The sequence below is a fragment of the Amblyomma maculatum genome, chromosome 1, assembly GCF_055883805.1.
Source record: "Amblyomma maculatum isolate TAMU_Amacu chromosome 1, ASM5588380v1, whole genome shotgun sequence".
NCBI classification, from domain to species: domain Eukaryota; kingdom Metazoa; phylum Arthropoda; class Arachnida; order Ixodida; family Ixodidae; genus Amblyomma; species Amblyomma maculatum.
Genome location: NC_139344.1, coordinates 7,746,274 through 7,769,416, shown reverse-complemented (window position 1 = coordinate 7,769,416; position 23,143 = coordinate 7,746,274). Strand labels below are relative to the sequence as shown.

Genomic DNA, 23,143 nt, shown 5'->3' with positions numbered 1-23,143 from the left:
GCGTCAAGTGACAGACACACTTCTTCACCTAAACACAATTCTCACCAGTGCTGCACATTGATGCCGATTACCTTGTGGCCTTGCTGAAAGACCATGACCCGGAAGCATGTGCTTTGTTGAAGCCTGTCAGGCCTGGTCTCAGCTCTGCAAACAAACATTCGCTTGTAGAATAGGGTAGTATGAAATAGCAATGAGCCCATAATAGAAGCCTACGCATCATAACAGAGCGCAGACTGAAACAGCTTAATATGAACGTGCATAATTTTTTTTCTCTCCAAGCTATGTGATCTCGCCTATCAGTGAAAGCAAGAAACTCCCTCCCATTTAAAGGTCATTTACATCTCTCACGACGACACTGACAAATAACAGTGATTGGTCCTTAATAACAACGCTTTGAACAAGAATCAATGTATGGAACATAATCCCATGGAATAAAAATTCACTTCACAATGTGAGAAGGGTGTCCCTTACTTTCGTGGGTGTATGGTACAGCCGAATATCACATGAAACAGCCAACTAGCATTGAAAAATCAGTTGCGTGTAGAGTCTTGTATGTCAAAAAGGTCTGATGTGGAGAAGGAATTTTTAAGACCATGTTCACTTTTTGTAACCAGGAAATTTAGCATTGCAATCACATTAAAAATTAAAATGAGTAGCCCAGTCAGTTCGACTATACAAATTAATTCATAGGCATTTGAAGCAAGCAAAAATGAGTGAACCTAACACACTACTCCTCTCTCATTGCACTAGTGCTGCATCAGAAATTGAGCCAAGGGACTATTCTGCAGATGCTAAGGTACATGCATGACGACTAGGTACCTACAGCGTTTTTCTGTACATGGATAACAATAAAATGGGCACAGAAAGAATTCTCACCTGATTGGTTCACGTCGTGTGCTATCAATATATGGTCATGCTCCATCTGTACAGCCTGTACATATAATCATTTCAACCTTTCCAAACTGCAGTGTGACAAGCATAGACGAGGCTGAAACTACATTGGGAAGAACGGAAAAAAAACTGTTGATCAGTCAGCAATAATGGGAAGGCACTACAAACTGCAGTTTATGTGGACTTTTATTCTGGGGCTCTGTACACTGAAATAAGTGTGAAAACTAGGCCTCGATATTCCTGTGAAACAGGAAGAAACACTGCCTATTGCTCATAAAAAGGAAGTGTTGTTTTATGCAAAATATATAGTACATTGTATAGGATGATGCCATTGTAAACAGCATCCACGTGGCAGATGCCATTGCACATGGTCCAATAAATGGAGATATTCATAGAACACCTGTCTATGGAGCCAGGAGCTTAAACGAATATACAAGCACCACTCAATTGCCACAGCAGTTTATGATCAGAAAATAGCTAGGAGGAAGAAAAAATATCAAGTCTTTAATGGGGCAAAGGGCAGCTGGTCACTTCATATGACAAGAGCACGAGGTTTTGCAACTTTATACACTCTCTTGAAATCCCACTTTTACTGCAAGTTATAATCATTTCTTGCTAGCTGCGAGCACAAGGACAGTAAACTTTACTCTTTGGTTTCGTATGTTTTCGGCAAACATTTCAGTGAAAAGGGCTATTGTGACTGCCTTTCTAATCCCCCCACTTCCCCACCCCCTTTACATTTTCTGAAAAGACATACTGACAGTATGCACTAAGAGATAGATATCACTTTAGAACACCCAAACACTAACATGTTTTTAACACCCATTAAGAGTTCATAACAGCCCTCAACGACACAGCTTCTCACAATAGCCTTAAGGAAAAAGCGTCAAGCTACCGAGCTAAGTTTTTTAGCCACCATAGAAGGAGTGTGAATATTGTTTGGCCTTGCAAATGTGTGGCTCATAAGTATGGAATAGGGAGCAGCCAGGGCTTAGTCAGGTGGGTCTCTAAGGTCTGGGACCCCTCATCAATACTGACAAGGGGTCCGAGATCCCACTCGCTAGGATGCAAGGGTAGCAGCAATCCTAAGGCGGCAGCTAATTTTTTTTCTTGTTAATGGCGAGTTGGAAAATTTGTTTATCGTTCAAAAAATTTCAGTGTGATTTTCAGTAAGAACCATTGAATGTTTTCCAAAATACAAGACGGGAAAGTAAAAATTTGGCAGCACTATGCATAGGCTGCAAAGGAGGAACCCGTGCCCTCAAAGCACAAGTAAGCCATTCAGCTCCAAGACCGCGCAACAATTAACTGTCGGAAACAAAATGCAGTCTACACTCTACAATCTTCACGGGCAAAGGAGCCATTTCATAGATTTGAGGAAGCTTTGGAAGATTTGTGGAAAACTCAAAATGGCTAACTCAAAATGGCTAGAACCATTTTTGATCTTTTCTCTTCTCCGCCTTCAGGCTAAATTAGTGATTTTTCTATAGTTTTCACATTATTTATTTTCATGCATACATTAGAATTTGACATTTTTGCGTCACTGTAAGATGTTTTACTTCAGCAACTGTCGAGCACACTGGTGGAGAGTGCACGGATATTTATTTTAGGTCCGAGTCAAACTCCATAAAAACACCATTAAAAAATTATTTCTCTGCTTTGTGTAAAACCGTGTTAGGAACTGAGCAAAAAACTTCCTTTAAAATTATTTATACTTATGAAACGCTGCTTAAAACAGGCAATTATTAGATCTCTCTCCACTTGTGCTCGAATCTAGACTAGAGACCCCCCTGCAGTGGAGCCAAACTGTCAGCCCTGGGAGCAGCTATATTTCTGAAAGTGGAAATATAAGCCATTTGGAACAGATTAAAAATTCACAGTACCAATGCAATTTATCCTAATGCTGAACCACTCAGGGTGGTATAATGTCCAAGATCTTCGTAAAAGTGACATTACCCATGTCTTGAAAGCACAAAATCTTTGCTTTTTCAGGGGCTCTCACAAAGAAAGCTGCATCTCTATAGTCTAATTTACGTTCTAAACCAAACACCAACTAAGCCAAGCCATACTCATAATTTCTGTACTCCCGTGATGGCTGCTTGTTTGTAGCACAAGCCTTCTCTCTGGGTAGCTGTAACACTCTAGGCCAGCGATATGAAAGTAGACATGTATGTACAGGGTCATCCACTTCTAGCTATAACACGGTCACTGCTTTAAAAGCAACATTACGTCCAATCTAGGTGCATATCGATTCCAAGCGATGCAAGCACAGAGGGACCCGGAAGTGTTGCTTTACATAAACTGCCAGTTAGCTTTACTGTGCGTACATTTCGGAAGTAATGGCGCTTTGAAAGCAATAACCATGTTATAGCTAGAAGTGGACGAGGCTGTACAGCCATACCCAGCTCTCGCAGTGTAGGTACTTCATGTGCCAACAAAACCAGTGGCTACCACAAGATAGGGCTGCAAACATCGTCCTACACTCTTACTTTTTATTAATAATGGCTGCAAGGTTTGTACACCTAAATGTGCCACGAAATCATGACACCCAATTTGCCATTTAAAGATATGCCCCATGCTCATTGGTCAGTATATTCCTGTGCAGCTATTGCTCATTGGTCAGTATATTCCTGTGCAGCTGAGGGTACATGCCTGACCTCACCAGCTTTTAGCCAAGGCCCGAGAAAGCGAGCCAAAAATGTTTCCACAGACTCACTTCATGCGCGTACACAAAAGGAAGGGGACGAAACATGCTTTGTGACATCAAAGAACCCACTTCTAGGCAAACAGTAAACTTACAAATTTTTTAATTCATCAAACTACTCCATTTGCATGAACGTATTCCATTAGCGTATCAATTACATCAATGAAAGCATCCCTAAAAGTTCCTTTGGTGTTTGTAAAAGCTTTAGCCATTACAACCGCACACAAAACAGGTCCACAGTTGCACAGTGCAATCGACAGATGAACATTACATGAACAATGGCAGGCCCCATTTAAATTTTTTTATTAAGTTTTCCTACTGCCCATAAGCAACCGTCATGAATGAAGAATGGAGATACTAACAAGTACCAAGTCTGTTGCTTTTGTTTCCCGTTTTGGTCTGCTTTTCAACTTAGTACAGTTAAGAGAAATCACTGCTTTGCACTACGTTAAAATAGGTGCCAACAAAGCATAAAAGTAGTGCCCTGAGCACTACGCACAAGAATCAAGGGGATAAACGTGCAAGCAGCAGTAAGCATAGCATGAATACCTTCAACAGCTTTCCTAAAGCCCCATGCTTTAACATCATGCTGGTAGCCTCGGGCACTGCCAAGATAATGCATGTATTTACACTGCATACCTGCACGGCCAAGAACACTTCCAAGTACTTGTATTTACAATCTGTACAATTCCTCTGTTCTTCTCTACAAATTACCATAACCACCACCCTCACACTTACGCACATCTAACATCCGGGGCAGAGCAAACAACAATCACGCAAATGAGCCAACGGACACCTGGAAGTAGCCAGTTAAAAGTGGCTCTCTAATCCAAAGTACCATATTGGCTGAACAGTAAAAAACTTAAAGACACCATAGGTGAACTAAGGTTAAACAACTGCAATGGCCCATGCTATAGGCTACTGAAATTTCCAAACAATAAAAGTAAAAACAAAGATAAAACAGGAATTCAGGTGAACATGTATAAAGATGCTGACTAGTACATAACTTAACTGATGATGTGAGGTTGGTTCATATTTACACATAGCACAGTCAAATGTGGGGAAATTACGAACTTCTACAGGCATTTCTACTGCCCACAGAAGCACTACGTTGGAAAAAGAAAGGCCAAATTCGTAAACACATCGTAATGTGTGTTTGCACTTATCCAAGTGGCTTCTGTACTATTAGCACAAAAAGATGAAGCCAGCACCAGCTGTATTTTCTACCTCCATGAGGTACAGAAGAGATTAAGAAAGTGCACAAAGGCAACCCACAAATGCACTCGCATCACACACTACCAAGAAACTAAACAAGAAAATAATGCAATATGGCTGTATTTTATACTCTCATTACAGATGTGTGAACAAAAAAGGATCTCCCTCTTAAACAATCACGCATTCAACAAAGCAGTAGCTATAGGAAATGGGAGAAAAAAAATAAAGTTCTACAGCTGGTGTCTTGGAAACTTCCTTGCTTGATAAACTGTATCAAACAGCAGTGTTCTTTGGGGCTCTGCCCAGTAACACTTGAACACAGAGTAACACTTGAAGAACACACTCAGTTCGAAGGGGAAGTGGGCGGGCACAGATGTCTCCTCCTGGAGGCCAGCTGCCAAGGGTTTGCCGAGAAAGCAGAGAGGATGGGCTAGAGGTTGAGCATGCGCCGGGCCGTCTTAGTCCTGCGTGATGTAGTACGCTCCGCCGGAAGGCATGCGGGTGTCGGCTTCTTCTCCTCAGTTTCGGCTGCCTTGGCCTTGGTACGATGAGCACTGTCAATGATGGCTTCTAAGCAGCGGCCAAACTCCTCCAGCACAGCGCGTTCCACATCAACATAGGGCTTTTTTAAGCGCTCAGCCTCATCAGCACGTGCTAGCAAGCACTGGCAGGTGGCTTCCACCACTTCTTGAGTGATGAAGGCGAACGGCAACCTGCACATGATGCAGAACACAAAGTAAGCACACTTGCTCCAAACATATCTCGGACAAAATGGAAGTGGCCACAAATGATGCTGAGCTAAAAAGTAAAGCGGTAAATACAGCAAAGGCAGAAAATGCAGACTAGCTGTTCCGCCACAGTCGTGGCCTGGTGGTTTGAGTCTGAGGGGTGGGATTTGATCCCCAAAATCGTAGGGCACCAACTGGTCTTTCTGTTGGTAACATGCTTTCTCTGGCCTAGTGCTTGAGCCTCTTAGAGGTGAAATGCTTGGAAAAATTGGCCTTTGGTGGCACCTCATGTGGAATAAACTCGTTAGCCACAGTGCTCTTTGGCCAAGCTGCCCTAGCACCAAACAAGGTCTTGTTCATCATGATCAGGCATTTCACCTTCTCTGCAATGTGGCACTGTGTTTTACTTGCACAGCAAGACAGCAGGCAGTGGCATTGAATTCACTGTCTGAAAGGATCCTTTACGAAACAACAAAGTGCTCTGTGCATTCATTAAATGACACAAAACAAAATGTAAAAGAGGGGGTGTGCCAATGAAGCAGCAACGAACTCTCTGATTGGCACTGAATCTTTCTAATCACGCATTGGGGCTGTTACCCATTCCAGCCCATTTCAGGCTTTTCTTCAATGGCCCGAAACAGCTCTTTTCATGTTGAAGTGAGGCAACAACAAAGTGCTCTGTGCATTCATTAAATGACACTAAAGAAAATGTAAAAGAGGGGGTGTGCCAATGAAGCAGCAACGAACTCTCTGATTGGCACTGAATCTTTCTAATCACGCATTGGGGCTGTTACCCATTCCAGCCCATTTCAGGCTTTTCTTCAATGGCCCGAAACAGCTCTTTTCATGTTGAAGTGAGGCATTCATGCTGCTAACCATCAGAAATAACAGGCACAATCAAAGAGGATAGGCTTTATTTGGGAGCATTTCATTTTTCTATTTCCCTCCCAGAGTCTGTAAGGGAGCATTTTCTTCATTTCTTTCTCTCTCCCTCCAAAAGTTGGTAAAGAAGACCGAACCGAAAATCTTGACACTCATTCTCACTAGGACTACCCAAAAAGCCCCCCCCCCCCCCCTCCCCCCTTCAGAAAAAAAATACTGGTCATCAGTTACACCAGGAGCATAATTTTTTTTTTTTTCACATTTATTTCTGAAAGCAGATGTTTTGCAGACATAAGTAAAAGTATATAGGGTATTCAGAATAAGACTACAATTATTTTTTTTATTAATGCGGCACAAAAAAAATTGTTTTTGTAAATAAGTTATGCAGCCAGCAAGACAAACTGAGAACAATGGCCATCGTAAACTTAGCAATGAATTAATTTTCATTCATAAACTCTTTATTTACTTCAGTTATTGTGTATGTTTATAATGAAAAATTTGGGGCAGCTGCATTTAAAAACTACTATCTTGAACCGTTTTAGTGGCGTGCCTGCATGAGGCATGAAGCTCCTCCCTGGTGTGACGCAGCTGCTGCAAATGGCGAGACACCTTACAAGAATGAGCAGCCATGGGCGACAATGAAAGCTTTTCATTCCTTGGCCAGCAGTGTCACATTGCTGCAACTGAGCATGCGAAGTCTACTGCATCTTACTGTAGCACTGTACAAGGCAGTTTTCCTCGCCACACAGTGCCCAACCAGTGGTACAAAATAGAGTACTAGTATTCGAATGTCCCTGCCTCGATGTTTTCAACATGCATGCTAACTACAGTGAATAAAAAGTTAATTTTTTAGTTCATTGCTCAGTTTTCGGTGACAATTTTTTCTCAGTTTGTGTCCGCCTGGCCACATGCCTCATTTATAAGAATGACTTTTATCTACTTCCCTTTCTTAAAAATATTTGGAAATCGACGACCTCTATTGTGGGGTTTAAGGGAGTATAGATGCCAAACTTTCGTTGTGTATTATGTCAGTGGAATGATGCGCTGCACACTACTAGACATGACCAACATAGTGCATCACGCCAGAAAGCGGTACATTATATATATATATACCTGAATTTTTTTCTACACGCAATTTCGGTTTCAAGTGCCGAACGGCTGTGACGTCTCAGACGCACCAAGGTCTTGTGGGGTGTACAAAACACTGCAGAATAGTCTCCTTTTTGCTCATTTTAAATCACACCAATTCTTATGCAAGCCTGCCCAAAAGTTCAAATCGCAAAAAAATGAATGACCAGTGGTTGTGCCGCAGTTTTGTCAGGTCTCGTGACGAAAGTGCATTGATGATTTCACAGCCGCCATTTGGAGGCTGAAATTGAAACCGAAAGTGCATGAGAAAAAAAAAAAATTTTATTACCTAATTGAGCTGAATTTCGCATCGCAATTCACGAACTCTATTCTATTGTGCACTGCTCCAAAGAAAAAAGCATCCCGAAGCGACACATGGGCTATGAGGAACATTGCAGTAAAGGGCTCTGGACGAATTTAGACCACCGCAAGTAACATGCACTGACATCGCACAGCTTCTAGGTGTATTTTGCCTCCATCAACGTGCCACCACGGTCATCATGGCCAGGACTGCACTCAGGTCCTCTGAAAAGATGCCTTAAAAGCCTGTACATGTGCACACTTGCAGTGAGAACAGTGGCCTCACAGACAGCCTGACGAGCAGGTGCCAAACGATGTGACCTGCAGCATGAGCTCTGCAACCATTTGATGGTGTGGTTTGGATTATGGGGCTTAACATCCCAAACCAACTCAGGCTATGAGAGGGACGCCGTAATTTAGACCACCTGTGCTTTTAACGTGCACTGACACCACACAGCACACGGACCCCTTTGAGTGCCACATATTTCGGGAGGACCTACTTGCATGCTCACTTTTTTCTCTCTTGGAAGTTTTTCTCTCTTCCAAATACCCACATTATGCCATGAGTGCAATCCCAGGTTTTAAAGAAAACGGTAGACAATGCAGCGACACATTGTTTTACCATAACGAAAGTTCGAACGAGTTTACTGCCTAATCCAGGGAGATGTCGCCATGCACTTTGTTTACCATAACGAAAGTTCGAACGAGTTTACTGCCTAATCCAGGGAGATGTCTCTATGCACTGTTTTTGCACGCTTGTCGACTGGATAGAGATCACTGTCATCACGCAGCCCTTCATGCATGAAACTATGGATAAACTTAATTTTAAGAAATGTTAAATAGATGGCAAGGCCGATCCCAACATTTTTTTTTGAACGCGTGTGAACTTAGGAGTTGTGCGGAGTTGTGTCTCACATGAAGAAACATTATGCATTCGCATTCATTTGCTATCACCTATTATCCTACTGATTTACAAAACAACATCGGTACCCTCGTTAGCGCTGTTATTGCTAGAATTTCTTGCTTATTTCAGGAATTCATAATTTAGAAGTTCCCATCTACTAGCAGTGTTCCACTAACCTGATGCTTTATTTCTACAGTTAGAACATGGGAAGCTCGACGTAACGAAATTCGCGATTAAACAAAATTTTCAGCTGCAAGTAGGACTTCGTTATATTGAGGTTCGACTGTACTCTGGTGTGATGTTCAAAGAGCTGAACGAGATTTATGCTGTTGGATGGCGTGCGACTAATGAAATAGTGACCAGGACTACAAAGGACATTTATTAGGGTAGGTGAAAACAAAAACAAAAAAATAATGCCTATTCAGACCACCGACAAGACAGAAGGATATCTATGTGAAAGCACGATTCTGTGAGGATAAAAAGTGGAGAGAAAGAAAGTGAAGCAATGAAGATATGCCACAATCTCATAGTATGAAGTGTCGTAGGTGAATACACTTGAGTTAGCGCTCCCATTTGTTATCTACCTGCAAGATTCCAGGGTCTCATAGCATCAAGACTATGAGACTTTTGGCACCACCCTCCCCATTAACATGGCACATCGGACAAGGCAGTGTGGTACGTGCGTAACTCTACCGTTGTTTTGGCACAAGCAAGTGCAACTGAAGGTGGTAATACTGCACATGAGTGACAGGTTCGTGTATGTGACTGCAGAAGCTAGACTAGATAAAGGGCCAAGCAAGCAGCCCACCGGCGGTAGATCAGTGCGGGAACGCCAGCCATGCACATCATGGATCTACAAGCCGAGCCCGACCACCACAACAACGTCCCCGGATTGTGACTGGTGAAGCAGCGTCCCTTCCTGGTTCTGCACCAGCGGTCACCGGCGCTGGTGCACCGACAGCGAGTATCAAGGCGAAGTGAGAAGCAGTAACTGGCGTCAGAGGTTGCAACTATCCCGAGAGCTGCCTCGAGTCTTCCTGTGTTGTAGCGTGTGTGCACATGCAATAACACACAACACAGAGCAGCGTCAGTTAACCGCAACGAGAAAAAGCTAGGTGCAGTGCTGTTTCAGCTGCCACACTTTTTCTTGCAGTGCAGCTGAAGGCACACGGACATCCCTTTACATCACTGCGATAGTGTTCAGACCAGTGTTGTCACTTTTGGCTTAGACCAGCTTGAAATAAAATGATGTTTTGGCTGCGGCTTGCGGTGCACTGTCGAGCAAGACCACAACTCGCAGACCCCTACTTATTTGAAGGCATCGCATCTCCTATGGCGCACATGTGGCCTTCAACGTAAAGAGGCATAAAAACCATGTTGAAATCTGACGGCACACATGCGTTATGACTAACAAAGCACTATTCTCACCAGCACAGTTTTGTGCTTTGGCCCATAAATATGTTGTGGATTTGTATTTTTCCACAGAACTCAAAATTCTGTAACTTCAATTACCAAACAAGTGACCTGTTTGTCTGGGATCACTGCAATGCAGAAAACCTATCATTTGTGCCAACCACAACCTCCTCTCCATATACAAACAATAGCACATTAAGAAAGAAAATTGGGAAAAATTGCAGGCTTGGCAATTCTTAATGCTGAATCTCGTCGATATGTTCCCGGTTCATACAATTTTCCCGTTTCATATCCTCAAAATCACGGGCAGTAAAAAAAATCGCCAATGGAGTACATAATTTTTTTCACGGTTGATACGTTTCTCGATAACGTAATTTCTCGGTTACTATGTTCGAACTTTCGACAAACTGTGGTCATATAACGTTTTGCGATCAACCGGACATGTGTTAACGAGCGGTCTCGACTCACGACATGAGAAACTGATCAACACCGCTCACTTGCCATAGTTGCTTTCTTGCAGTGCTTGGATGCAAAGCATCAAAGAAAGCCAATGAGCCGGCATAGGAAGCGCCCATTCCCGCGGAAACATGACTTCACGAGGAGAAACGCCTTAGGGGCATAGGGGTGAACCATTTGATAACTACAACTATATACGAGCGGGCCGGGTCTGGGGACACAGCATGAGCAAAAGCGCTGCTACTGTAAGCTGTTGCAATGGCTTCTCCACATGTTACTGATGTAAAGGCCCAACTCCAACGACATATCCTAGGCGTCGGCGCTCAGCGTCGGCGCTGTCAGCGCCATGCCACAGTGGGCGTCACAAGCGGTGCGCATCTCCATGGGACTCGGCGCTGGCGCAGTTGGCGCTCACTGCTGACACTTGTATTCGCGCTGGTGCGTTGTTGCAGTTTTAATATTCACTCAATAATTTCTGCTTTTTAAAGCGTTAAGAGATGTAATTTAGACATGGAACTTAATTACAGTTTACACTTTCTACTTCTGCACAAATAAACGTATACATCTTCCACATTTTTCTCGGCTTTTCAATACAGTCTGCAACGCCATCGACGCAACATCAATTTGTCCCGTTTTCCGCAACCGTAGCTAAGACGAGTCTTTTGAGTTTTGTTCCTCCACGGCTGAGATCAACCGATGGGCGGCGAAGGGTTTTGCCATCACGGCCACGTGCGACGATGCAAAGCGATGACAAAAAAAAAGTAAAAAGAAAAAGCACGCGAAGACTCGGCGCGAGCGAAAATTCACAATTCAGAGGTCGCGGCCACCCTGTCCTCTCATTGGTGTACGGCGCCTAGACGTGCGCCAATGAGAGACCTACGCGGTTGAGCAGCTCGGCGCCTGCGTGAACGCTGACGCCGAAATCTAGCACGGACAGATCTCGGCGCTCCGCTCAAGTTTGCTGGCGTCTCGTACCGTGCGCATGCTCAAACCGGTTTCTGCATACGCCAACAGCGCCGACGCTGAGCGCCGACGCCCAGGATATGTCGTTGGAGTTGGGCCTTAAGAGGGCAAAGCATCCTGAAACAAGAAGGCGATCCTGGCTCGTCATTCCTTCTACAAACCAGACCTGTTGCTAAATCTCTTTCCTTAGAACAACGAAAATACGGACTGAATTCTACGAGAGCTAAAAAGAAAAAAGAAGTTGCTAATACCTGATGTCTATAAATGCTGATCTACACTTTTATGCAGTGAAAGCCTCGATTCTAAATGCCTTCGTACCTCATTCAGCAGTTACAATTTTTCAAAACCACGCAGTTTGGATCACATGTTTTCCCGGATGTTTTTTGTTCCCGCATTTAAAGAAAATAATATAACATCGTTACTGGTTTTACTGTATATGTATACAACTCCTTGAGCTTGGAAATCCATGAATACCTTAAACACCACTTTTTCTTTATGCATTTTATTTTGGAATAGTACTACTGTCCACAGAAGACTGCTTCACTGTACCACTAGTCATCTTTAAATCAATCGGGACATTTTTTGACTGCCTGCACACTATTTTGCATGCACATTATTCAGGACAAGGTGGAAGCCAAGATACACGGTTACTCAGCATATGATGAAACTCCTGCTGAAGAGAAAGATGCATTGGCATTCACAACTTTGGACCATATAGTTGAGCCTCATTACAACAAACACTGATATAATGAATTACTGGTTTTAGTGACGTAAACACGAACTTCGGTTAACCATGCTCAATTTCAGTAAACATATTTTCTTTTATAACGGAACTTAAAATGTGAAACTTGCCCAGAGACCTGTATTGCGCCCACTTTACACGGGGCCCGTGTAGGAGTTGACTTGAGTTCGAAAAACTGACATTCTAGATTTCTGAATGTTCCGAAATTACCGAATACACGGAAAATTTTCGAATTCGCCATAGTGGCCCCCGCACTGTGCACTTCACCACCGCAATGCTTGGTCTGTTCAGTTATGAATACTCAAATCAAATATTTGATATTCGACAGCATTTTGTTCCCCATATTCGTATTCAATTCGTGTTAAACAATTTCAACATTTGCACACCCCTGGTTGCAACAGAACACTGAGGGCTGCAGTTTTCAGTTTCAGTTTGGGATAAAGGGATTAGAAGCATGGATGTGTTCCACAAACATTGCATACTATTCAAGTTTAGATGTCCAAGGAAGGCAAAAGCATGCGTCCAAAATTACAAGTTGTACATCAGGGGAATGTTGCAGTGCAATGCAGACATGAAAAGTCTGGCATCAGAATTTTTGTTTGGCGATATGAGAAGCCATAAGCACTAGTCTGCTGTTGGAAGGTGAAACCTCACATGTGCTCTGTATTGTTCGGAGGCTGACATGTAAACAGAACATAGCTCCGACATAGTTGCACAGACTGTCGCTGGCACACTGGCCCCTGATACTGACATGAGCAGAAATGATCTCAATGTAGACATGCGAATATTTAAAGCTTCTGACTGTGCACCAATAAGGAAGATTTCACAATTAGCATGTGCAAATATACACTGATGGCAGACTAAGCGTAACATGATTACATCACACCGCTTCTCCCCTTAACAGAACTTGTCAATTTTGCCTTGACAACACGACATGGGCACTATGAAATTGTCCACTCTTTCCCTTTATGCTGTAGCTTCCACAGTTACATTAAAGCGTAACTGCCTGAAATTCTCTGTGCACTCAGTGCTGTTACCATGCCAGCAAAAGATGTGGTGTCCTTTCACTCGTTGCTTACCGATACGGTGGCCGAATGAGTGCACTTTCATTTACTTCCACCCATGAATGGCATTAATTGGTATATAAAGGAAGAAAAACCAGACTGATTAATGCTATTTATGTAAACCAGAAAACACATACGAGCAATAGGTATCCCATCAATTGTCGCCATGACGCAAAAATTCTTCAGCTACCTTTTTTAGCCCTGAAGATGCAGGCAATCGAAAATTATGCTCCTCCTCTCCCCGTCAACTCAGCCCACACCGGCACACAAGAAGAAAAAGAGTTACACAAGTCGCGACAGTGCCTCATCATCATTGCATCCTCTGCCTGCGTAACTTTTGAACCTCCAATGATGGGGGCGTGCCCAGCAAGTCCATGTGCAAAATAACAAGGACTACTTCAATATGTTAACTGTTTAGCTTCCTAGTTAAGACATGGGAGGTTTGTGCACGCGGTGCTCGGGGGTGTGTTGCACCAATCAGTCCTGAACGGTCACCAGGAACATTTTTTTCTTTAATTTATACACCCCTCGCACCGGCTATAGGGGCGCCACTGAAAGCCATCTACCAGCAGCTACGAGCCCCGCCGGGGTGGCGTAGTGGTAAGACGCCCGACTACTGTGCCGGAGTTCCCGGGTTCGAACCCGACCTCGGAGGCTGCGTTTCGATGGAGGCGAAACGAAGTGGCGTCCGTGTGCTGTGCGATGTCAGCGCACGTTAAAGATCCCCAGGTGGTCGAAATTACTCCGTAGCCCTCCACTACGGCTCCCCTTTCTCTCTTTCCACTTTCACTCCCACCTTCCTCCCTTCCCTTACGGCGCGGTTCAGGTGTCCACAGAGCAAGTGTGACAGATACTGCGCCTTTCCCTTCCTGTGAACCAACCAACCAACCAGCAGCTACGAGAAGCACAGGCGGAGCAAAGTCCCTGGCTGCCCCATTGCTGCAGGAAGCGCGGCAGAAGTTCGCACATGGGATCTGCCATTTGTGCGGGTACATGGTAATTATTTTCACGGTGACAGCGTTTGAAAATGAACTGGAATGCTCCAGAGTGGACTTCTGTCTAAAATCGCAGTTGGACTTCCGCCTGAGTGGGACAACACGACCCGCTTTCAAGCGAAATGCTTGCCGCAAACAAGAGTCACCAAGACCGGCGTAGCTTATCATGAGTAGCATCCCAATACCCAAGCTTGCACTGTGTTCGAAAAAAAAACCTGTGAACTCCAGTTTGTTTTCCTGGAGTCCAACATGGTGCTGTTTTGCGTGCCCAATCAAGCGTCCGTTCAGAGGTGAGCGAAACAGTTGCTTCAGCAGCATGCTTATGTACAGGAAAACATGCTGGACTAATCGGAAATAATTTGCATCATTTGTATTGAATTTGACACAATTGTAACGCATCGTTGAAACAGCAAGAGCGCATCATTTGTAGCTCGAACCACGACTATTTTAAGTAGCGCTAGTTTTTGGTGTGACTATGTGCCTCCCCGCATGCTGCCCCTCTCAAGCACCGTTAGATACTGTAGTCGAGAGCTGTGCATAACTGGACCGCCACCACGGCAGATGATCATCGCACACGACGATTATGGCATTATCTATTACTGCTTTTAAATGTAAGCTTAAGAGGCGAGTGTGGTAACCCTGGCTGCTCAGAAGTACCTTCTTACGTTTTCATGTCCTATCGCCCAAAGCTAGATATTTACCCAGATTTTTCACGATGCCTACACACGTAGCTTGTACATATCGCAAGCCACGCTTGGTAAGAAACAAGAAAGCTGTAAGGCATTCAGTGATTTTTTTACCTCTTCAGCTTTCATGCTGATTTTTTTTTTGTGTGTGTGTGTGTGACTGGCATCACAGCACTTTTGCCTCATCTGTAACAGGTGAAAAGCTTCATTCGAAAATTTTGTGCGATGCAATTACTTAACTTGCATTAATTACCCAGGTTGAAATGAAATGCTGGAAAACCACCAAAAATAAATTTACGCCTGTTACTTCTTAGATGTTCCTCCCGTAGACAGTCTGTAAGCTGACGAAATATTGTGGGTAGGTATGCTGGGTTCTTCGGGTCATTTTACTCGTCGTCATTAATGAAATTCCAGCTGAAGACTGATGTCTGTTGGCTACCACGGACTCGCATCTTTACTAAATTTGAAAGCAAGGCTTCAGGAGCTATTAGTTACGAAATAATATCACAACAGCCACATAACTTTCCAGCCAAAATCTTATTTAGATACAAAGGGGAAGGTTAATTAAGGTGAACCTAAGTAAACGTCCCAGTCAGGAGACAAAGCACCAAACCATCACAAAGGTGTTACACGTGTGGCAATGTTCTAACTTCATGCCTGTTAGAAACAACGTTATTTGCCCAAAACAAAAGAGTTGCAGCATGGCCATTCAGCAAGTGCAAGAACTGAGATATTCTATGACTGAAAACTCAAGAACCAGCTGTACAAAATCTAGAATGAGTAGCATGTACACAATGCTTCATGGCTCACGCCATCATCTGTGTAAACAGATGTGCACACGAAGAGTTCCTAAACCATTGAATGTCATGCGTGAAACGTGGTGCGATTCATGTTGCCACTAGAAATAAACAGAATTACCCTAGATATAAACAGAATTACCCTAGATACCTATCAGATGTCCCTGGGGTCGAGCATCTGCAAACAGTCGGAAATACTGTAGGTAGGTATGATAAGCCGTTCTGGTCATTTGATTTTTCGCCATTCACCAAGTGATGGCTGCAGATTCTGCTGTCTTTGGTAGGCTCCAATTCACAAGAAAGCAAATATGCATCAACAGAAATCGGCAAGATGTGTTGGGAATGAATCCAGGTTAATATATCTTTCCAATTACAAATGGGGCGCTAAAGCAAGGGGACATTCAGTAAATGTCACAATCATGACCCATTTTCTGTGCCATAATGAAACAATCACAATGCTGTTAAACGTGCACGAATGTGCCGACTTCATGCCAGCTAGAGACTGAAACAGCGGCGCAAATGAAGAAATCTGTAGCATGCCATTCCGCAAATACACGCAGCGAACGACACTCCGCAGCTAGGCGAGAAATTGCGGAAGCCAAATCTCAAACAAGTAGCATCACCTTCATCGAGATGGCGACAAGCCCCATGGCAAAAACTGAAATTTTGGCAACTAGCAATGGTTGCGATTAACAGGCCCACCTGAGTGCCACTGGTATGTTAGCTCCATTTGCCAGGAATTGCTGAGCACACGAAATTAATGCAGTTACAGCAGAGTAAGCCTACAGAACTTAAAACTAGCACATAAAAACATTGGTTAAATTAACGGGCTCTGATGTTGCAAAATGAGCACCAAAATGTTTTTCAACAAAATTCAGATACAGTCAAATCTTGTTACGATGAAATGTGTAACAAAATATAGTTGCTAACCGTTATTTCACAATTGGAGAGACTTGAAAAATGCTCCAAATAATCAAACAGTTTGAAAGGTTCCTTGACTTTAAAGAGAAGATTGCTGTCCAGAAAAAATGTGACCTGAAAATAATGAGAGATGACTGAGCATGGTTAGACCAAATGTGAATTAGGGGCGCGCTAGTGCTTTTAGCCACTGGTTTGCTGGTTGTGGCAGGGTTTATACTCGGTATAAACTTGTGCTCCGCACTTCAAGAGCATGACGCAACAGCGCTGATGGCTCCCACCTGCAGCTCCCCCATGTGGGTCCTCTCGTGCATGCATGTACTTCGCTACCCACTTTTATCACCACAGCAGCCGACCGATCTTTCGGGCCCCAATAATTCGGTGTTATGCAATAATCTGACCTTATTCGGAAACCGTCACAGACCCAGGTGAATGCGTACTTATTCACGATCAATATTTCGACCTCTTCAAGCCCAAAACATTTTTTTTTCTTTTTGTTTTTGTAATTGCAGAGGGAAGCACAAGCCAGCAACACCGTGGGATCCTTTTTTCAGCATAGAGTTTGTTCTTTCCACCTAATAGGCGCAAAAGGGCTTGACTGCCACAACAAACTGGCCATTTGCCACAAAAAGGCAACAGTCTTGAAGCCACAAAAAGGCAACAGTCTTGAATTTAAATGGTAACATGTGGAAGGAGTGGCTTGAATAGCTAGAAAGGCTACTTTTTCCTCACTGTTTGTTGCCGCTAAAATTAATGGCACACCCTTCATAGCCATTGAAGGTGCCTTAGAGCACTGTAATTGTAATTATCATTATTATTATTATGAGAGCGCAATATTCTGTCAATACAGCTCAGTTTATATTTGTCCTCAGTGTCCCTCTAATGGAGGAGTTTGAGTCACTCCACATACTATAACGCTGGGCAAGGACAGCAAAGTCAATTGACCCATGCGCAAAAGAAGGGCGTACACAAAGCGAGCCAAAGATATGATCACCTTTCACCAGTGTCAGACACTGGAGCTGGCCGCAAGGGTATGTCACAAGCAGACATCTTGGTGCGAGCGGCAGCTTGCTGCTGGACGCGCACCTCAGCTGCATCAGCCAGCTGCATCAGCGTCTTGCGCTCTGAGCTGTCCTCGAAGTTCTTGCAGCCCACACACTTGCACATGCTGCTGCACAGGATCTTTGCCTGAAGAAATGGAAAGCATACATATTCAGTGCCTGGCATTCTTTAAAGAAGCAACTCCTGAGGCATATCCAAAGCAACAACGCACAATAAAATAAGGTCAAAACTGCCCTTTACACTGAACAATGCAAGCAACAACAGTGCATATACAACAGAAAATGAAAGGTGCATTTACACAGACTATAGGCAGCTTAAGTAAACGGATGTGTGCCACAGGATTTACAGGCCTCAGGTCTAAAGCATTTCTAGTGCATATCGAAAGGTCTCAAGTGCTGTGCAGTTGAACCTACTTATGAGAGACAGGAAAAATAGGATAACAGAATAAGGCCACGAGTCAGTATAAATGAGCACTTTTTTATTACCATTAAAAGATCTATCAAACAAAGTTCAAAAAGTCAAGTAGAGCTGGTGAACAATAGAAATTCCATCACTCATCACCCCCCCCCGCAACAATTTTCGAGCGACACCGAAGACACCGACAATTCAAAGTGACACTCCTCTTCTCCCCCACTAACACTTGACCACAGCAGAAGTACTAGAGCAAACAAGTTGAACGGAGTACTTAATGGCATAGTTTCAATTTCAGGCATTCAGTTTTCAACAGCACCTGGGTCCATCACAAGGCTTGCAGTCCGGCCACACTGATACGCAACAAGTGAGATAGTGCTATGGGTTGTTGTAAGTGCTGCATCTCGGGCAACATTTCACAACCAGCGCTTCATCCTTGGATTTCAAAAGGGAGCTAGGGAGGGATGGCCCCATTCATGCTGCAGCCCAGGTTGTTGCTCTTTTGATGCCTCACCGTTAGTCAACATCTGAATGTTACTCCTCCATTGAGGAGATATCTGCACGGACACCTTCCTATGTGCTTCATGACAGCACTCAGAAAACTCCTTTTGTCATGAGAGTGTTGGCAACCCAATCTGCGATACTAGACTGTGAAGTTTTCAGCACTCATAGATAACTTTGCAGTGGAGAAAACCCCAACGAAAACACTTTATAAAGGTGTGATCTATAGTAGTGATTAACCCTTTCCCTCCCGCTGACGAGTATACTAGTCATTATATTCTGTACCTATATACCCAATGACGACTATAGTCGTCATGCACAAAATTTGCTCACACAGCGAACCAATGACGACTATGCTCGTCCTATTGCATCTAGTTGCGCTTTGTCACACTAGATAGCCATACTTGTCCACGCTTTTCTATTTGTGAGTCGCCTTTTGTCATATTCCCGCCTCTAACAGCAGCGCACAAAAAATGGCTGCCTCTATGCCGCACGTGAGTGAAAGCTTGCGCAAAAGAAAGTATTGTGAGGACTCCTCATCAGATGATGACAGTTCTGTAGAGTTGTACACGGATACGGAAAGTGACGTGTTGTCATTTGAAGACTCTGAAGATGGCGATTCGGTGGATGGACCGGAAAATCTCGCAACCGTGAGTGGTGACCCTAGATTTATCAAATCCGCCTGCTGCACCGCAGAGTTTCCCGTTCTCTCAAATGCCTGGGATAGCTGAAGTTCCACCTGACGCTGAAGATATGGTGGCATGGTTTGAAATGTTTTTTGATGAGGAAAGCTTCGATATAATGCTTTTTCACAAAATACTGGTGTCTTGCAGTGAAGCCTTCTTTAAGCATTTTTTTATGGAATTTGTGCAATAAAGAATCCCTACTGCATCGAAAGAATGGTGCAGTTTTACTCAAAATAAAAAGCTTTACGAAATTAGCTAAAAAAATTCCGGTATATTTGGGACAATTTTCCTCCTTTTGCGCAGGAGGAAAAAAGCCAAGGAACTCTTCCCCTACTGCACTTGATGTGTCCACGGCCGATTTTGGCAACAATCTATGTGCAAGTGGCTCTAGGGATGCTGTCTCAGGTATACAACTTTAGTCTATTTAGAAGACCTGAAAAACCAGCCCAGAGCATCAGTGGCATTACCTTAGTTGGTCTCGTAATTGGGCTTGTTTGGCTCACCTTGGTGGCCATCTTGACACTACAGATGCTGTTAGAATTACTTGTGGGGGCTTCCACATCATCTGCGCAAGATCTGATACTGCCTGTACAGCGAACAGCTTGGCAAACTCTTTCGAACAAAAGTACAACGCCTAATTGCATATGCTTCAATTTTTTTCAGAAGTATCTGCTGTTGAATAAGTAGGTGTTTTGTGTATTTATAATTTTCCATATTTATTTCCTTTTGAGTGCAAGCATATCTTGGTAAGTATTGTCCACATTTTATCTAAATACCATAATTTTGCAAAGAAACGCTAAGTCGCAAAATACTAAGAAAGGCGGCATTATTAAAAAATAGGTTTAGCTGAATTTGCTATGACGTACAGCATTAAATTTTTCAGGGATGTGAGAATGCCATAGTAAAGGCCGAGCTCCATGCAATGGCGGCAAGCTTCGTGCGATACCTTCACACAGAGAGTTGTGCGTGTGTCGAGTGCCTCGCCACTCAGATCTGCTGGAAAAAAAAAATTAAAATTTGCTTTTGCCCTGGCTAAGAGGCAGGCCCGCAAAATTTTCGAAGAGAGAACAGATAGCAGATTACGGGAGTGTTTAGGAAGCCATCGAAACCGCTGTGCACGTCGCTGCCACCTTCACTAAATGAAGGAGCAAACGACAGCCACATTCACTGCGCCACCTCATCGAGTTGCTCTTGTTCTCATGCACATGGAGCCAACTCTTAACTTTGAAATCAAATATCAAGTAGCAACACATTTATTCAAAGGTGCACTGAATTGCTCATGAATTGGATGAGGGAGGAATGACAGCATGTCGTTTTCCTTGTACCGGCACTGAGCCTGTTCCAAACCTCATCGAATATTCGGTCATCCAAAAAATAGGCATTCAATTTGTGAATCCAATAATTTGAGAACTAGTTATTCTATTCGTATTCCACTGTTTGAATACTCGCATACCCCTGCAAAATTTAAACACAATATAGTTTTTGGAGAAAAAAGAAAGCGTTTACGAAAGCCTACAAAATATGGCAGTTTTTCTCAAGGTAGAGAAATAATTAAGTACATATTCTGGCGATGCTGCAGTCAGATTTAGACTGGAATCGCTGCCAGTCCATCCATTTTCATTTTGTGGCTTGCAAAAGCTGTGTTTTCAAAACATGATGTCAAGAGTAATATTCTAGCCTAGAAAATGTTCTTTAAAACTTAAATTTCATTTGCCACGTTAACATTTAAACTTAGTCTTCCTTGCAGTTACACCAACAACAGGCTGTTGACATTTGTTAGGACAAACGAGTACAACGGTTGTTATGTCCAATGACATCCACATCTGCACATCCACCAACATCACTTCCTGTTCAATGACGAACAAGATGATGAAGAATAAAGAAAGAACTTTCAGGAGTTGCTGCTGACTGTGGGGCATCAACCACAATCGGCGCGCATTCATGAAGTAAATGGTCTGCAGTAGCACCCTTACTATTTCATGTGTAGTGAACAACCCTGATACTAGAGTGAAAAGAGAGAGAGAAATATACAGTAGAACCCGTATATATAAAACCCGGATAATCCAATTTTGGTTATATCAAACTCAGAGGATATTCCCTTGAAAATCCCATGTAAAAGTATAGAAAAGCTGTGTCATATATCGAACTCCAATTTCACGAGTCGGTCCGATGCATCAAACTCCGTACCAAGCACTGGAAGGTGCTCCTTCCCCACAGACTACTGCATCACCCTCGGCCGTTTGCCGCATGATGTTTTCAAGCCACGCGTGGATGGAATGACAGAGAATAGTTCACAGCGACGACTGGTCCAGAGCAGCGCCACACCCTTTCCCCAAAGGTGTGTGCATCTGCGGTGATTTTTATTTATTTATTTATTTCAGAAGTACTGCCAGCCTTCACAGAAGGCCTTAGGCAGGAGTGGGATTACATGCATTGTTAAAGAATAAAACACACAGCAGAAAAAGAAAAACTAGCTTAACAAGAGGAAAACCGAAGAAATAAAAAATCATCCCGGTGTCGACCTGCCACCAAAAAATGGATTAAAATACTCCCACACCAACACTCTGTTCGTACAGTGCAGTGAAATTGACCACCAGAAAAAAAAAAAGTTAAAAGAAAAAAAAAAGATGCATTAAAAGCAGACATATGAAACCACATGCGCAAGGAAATGGTAAGTGCAAAACAGGATCAAAATACCCGAACAGATGAACAACGGCAAACCACATGTACGAGAAACGCCAACAGTAATAAAGAAGCACTACATGTGAATATATCAAGAACAATTTTTCAATTTTGATAACAGAGACTCGACGGTTGGGCATTCTGCAATATCAGCAGGAAGTGCATTCTACTCGCTGACTGTTCTAGGAAAGAAAGAATTTTTAAACACGTTGGTTTTGCAAGTGTATTCTTTCATTTTTTCAGAATGATTTGCACGCGTATTATGCCGAATAACAGGTTCGATATATAGCTTCTGGTTTATTCCTAGCTTAGAATGGTAGAGAAGATGCATGTACTTCAGTCGTTCATGAAAGCGACGTAACTGCAGAGGATCTAAATTAGCCTTTTGCACTAGAGCAGTTTCGTTTGCAGAGCGCCAGCACGTGCAGTCTTCTCCTTCTTCTGTCATTTGTCTCGTTTGCACTATTCCACAAAATGAACTACTTCCAACTGGCCCAATACAGCATTCTGTTAGAGAGGGAATCTGTTTGGCAGCAGCCGGTACGGAGCAGATGCAACCAATGCAGCCGTGGTGTTCGGGAGAGGGGAAACGCGATAGAGCGAAGCACAAGGGTATGCCCATTCTTCTGCCGAGCTTTCTCCCCTCCTTCCTCATTCTTTCTCGGTCTTCGTTCGCAGCAGCACGCACTATGCGTGTGCAGAAAAGCCAGCTCAGCCCGTGGCAGACGTAATGTCAGACGCTTTCTCCAGTGTGTGTTGCAAATCCTCTGTGCACGGCGGGTGACATGCGATGCCCATTTTGTGCCATTATGCTGAATGTGCGGCGTAGCATAAGCAATGGTGCTTGCCGACATTAAGAAGCGGCAGATTTGTTTTGTTATTTTTTTTTTTTTGCGAGATTTGTCCATCCTTGTCATCATGCTGAATATGTGGCATACCGTAAGCTATGGCAGCTGCGATTGACGGCAGATTTTTTTCTTCTTTTTTTTCTGTGAGTCGTCCTTCCTTGTAATCG

The 23,143-nt window shown here is 43.4% G+C and overlaps 1 protein-coding gene and 1 long non-coding RNA gene across 12 annotated transcripts in view; one reads left to right on the top strand and one right to left on the bottom strand.

The window, feature by feature from the left end:
* The window catches only part of LOC146201583 (uncharacterized), a 78,377-nt gene that overhangs the window by 3,462 nt on the left and 51,772 nt on the right, over positions 1-23,143 (top strand). For 3 of the 5 annotated variants that reach the window (XR_014703567.1, XR_014703568.1, XR_014703569.1), the window contains exon 2: positions 19,750-19,851. The exons of 1 other annotated variant lie outside the window; for it this stretch is intronic. This is a non-coding gene — a long non-coding RNA (uncharacterized LOC146201583). Of the gene's footprint in view, positions 1-279; positions 1,368-19,749; positions 19,852-23,143 lie in introns of those variants that run through there. One more of the 5 variants, XR_014703571.1, reaches the window with a different exon arrangement.
* LOC146201582 (uncharacterized) overlaps positions 3,682-23,143 on the bottom strand; it is a 79,558-nt gene continuing 60,096 nt past the window's right edge. For all 7 annotated transcript variants that reach the window (XM_084587685.1, XM_084587686.1, XM_084587690.1 and 4 more), the window contains exons 12-13: positions 17,781-17,974; positions 3,682-5,523 (exon numbers count right to left, since the gene is read on the bottom strand). In XM_084587685.1, coding sequence (XP_084443811.1) covers positions 5,241-5,523; positions 17,781-17,974 — 477 coding nt within the window. In that variant the 3' untranslated portion in view covers positions 3,682-5,240. The remainder of the gene's footprint in view (positions 5,524-17,780; positions 17,975-23,143) is intronic.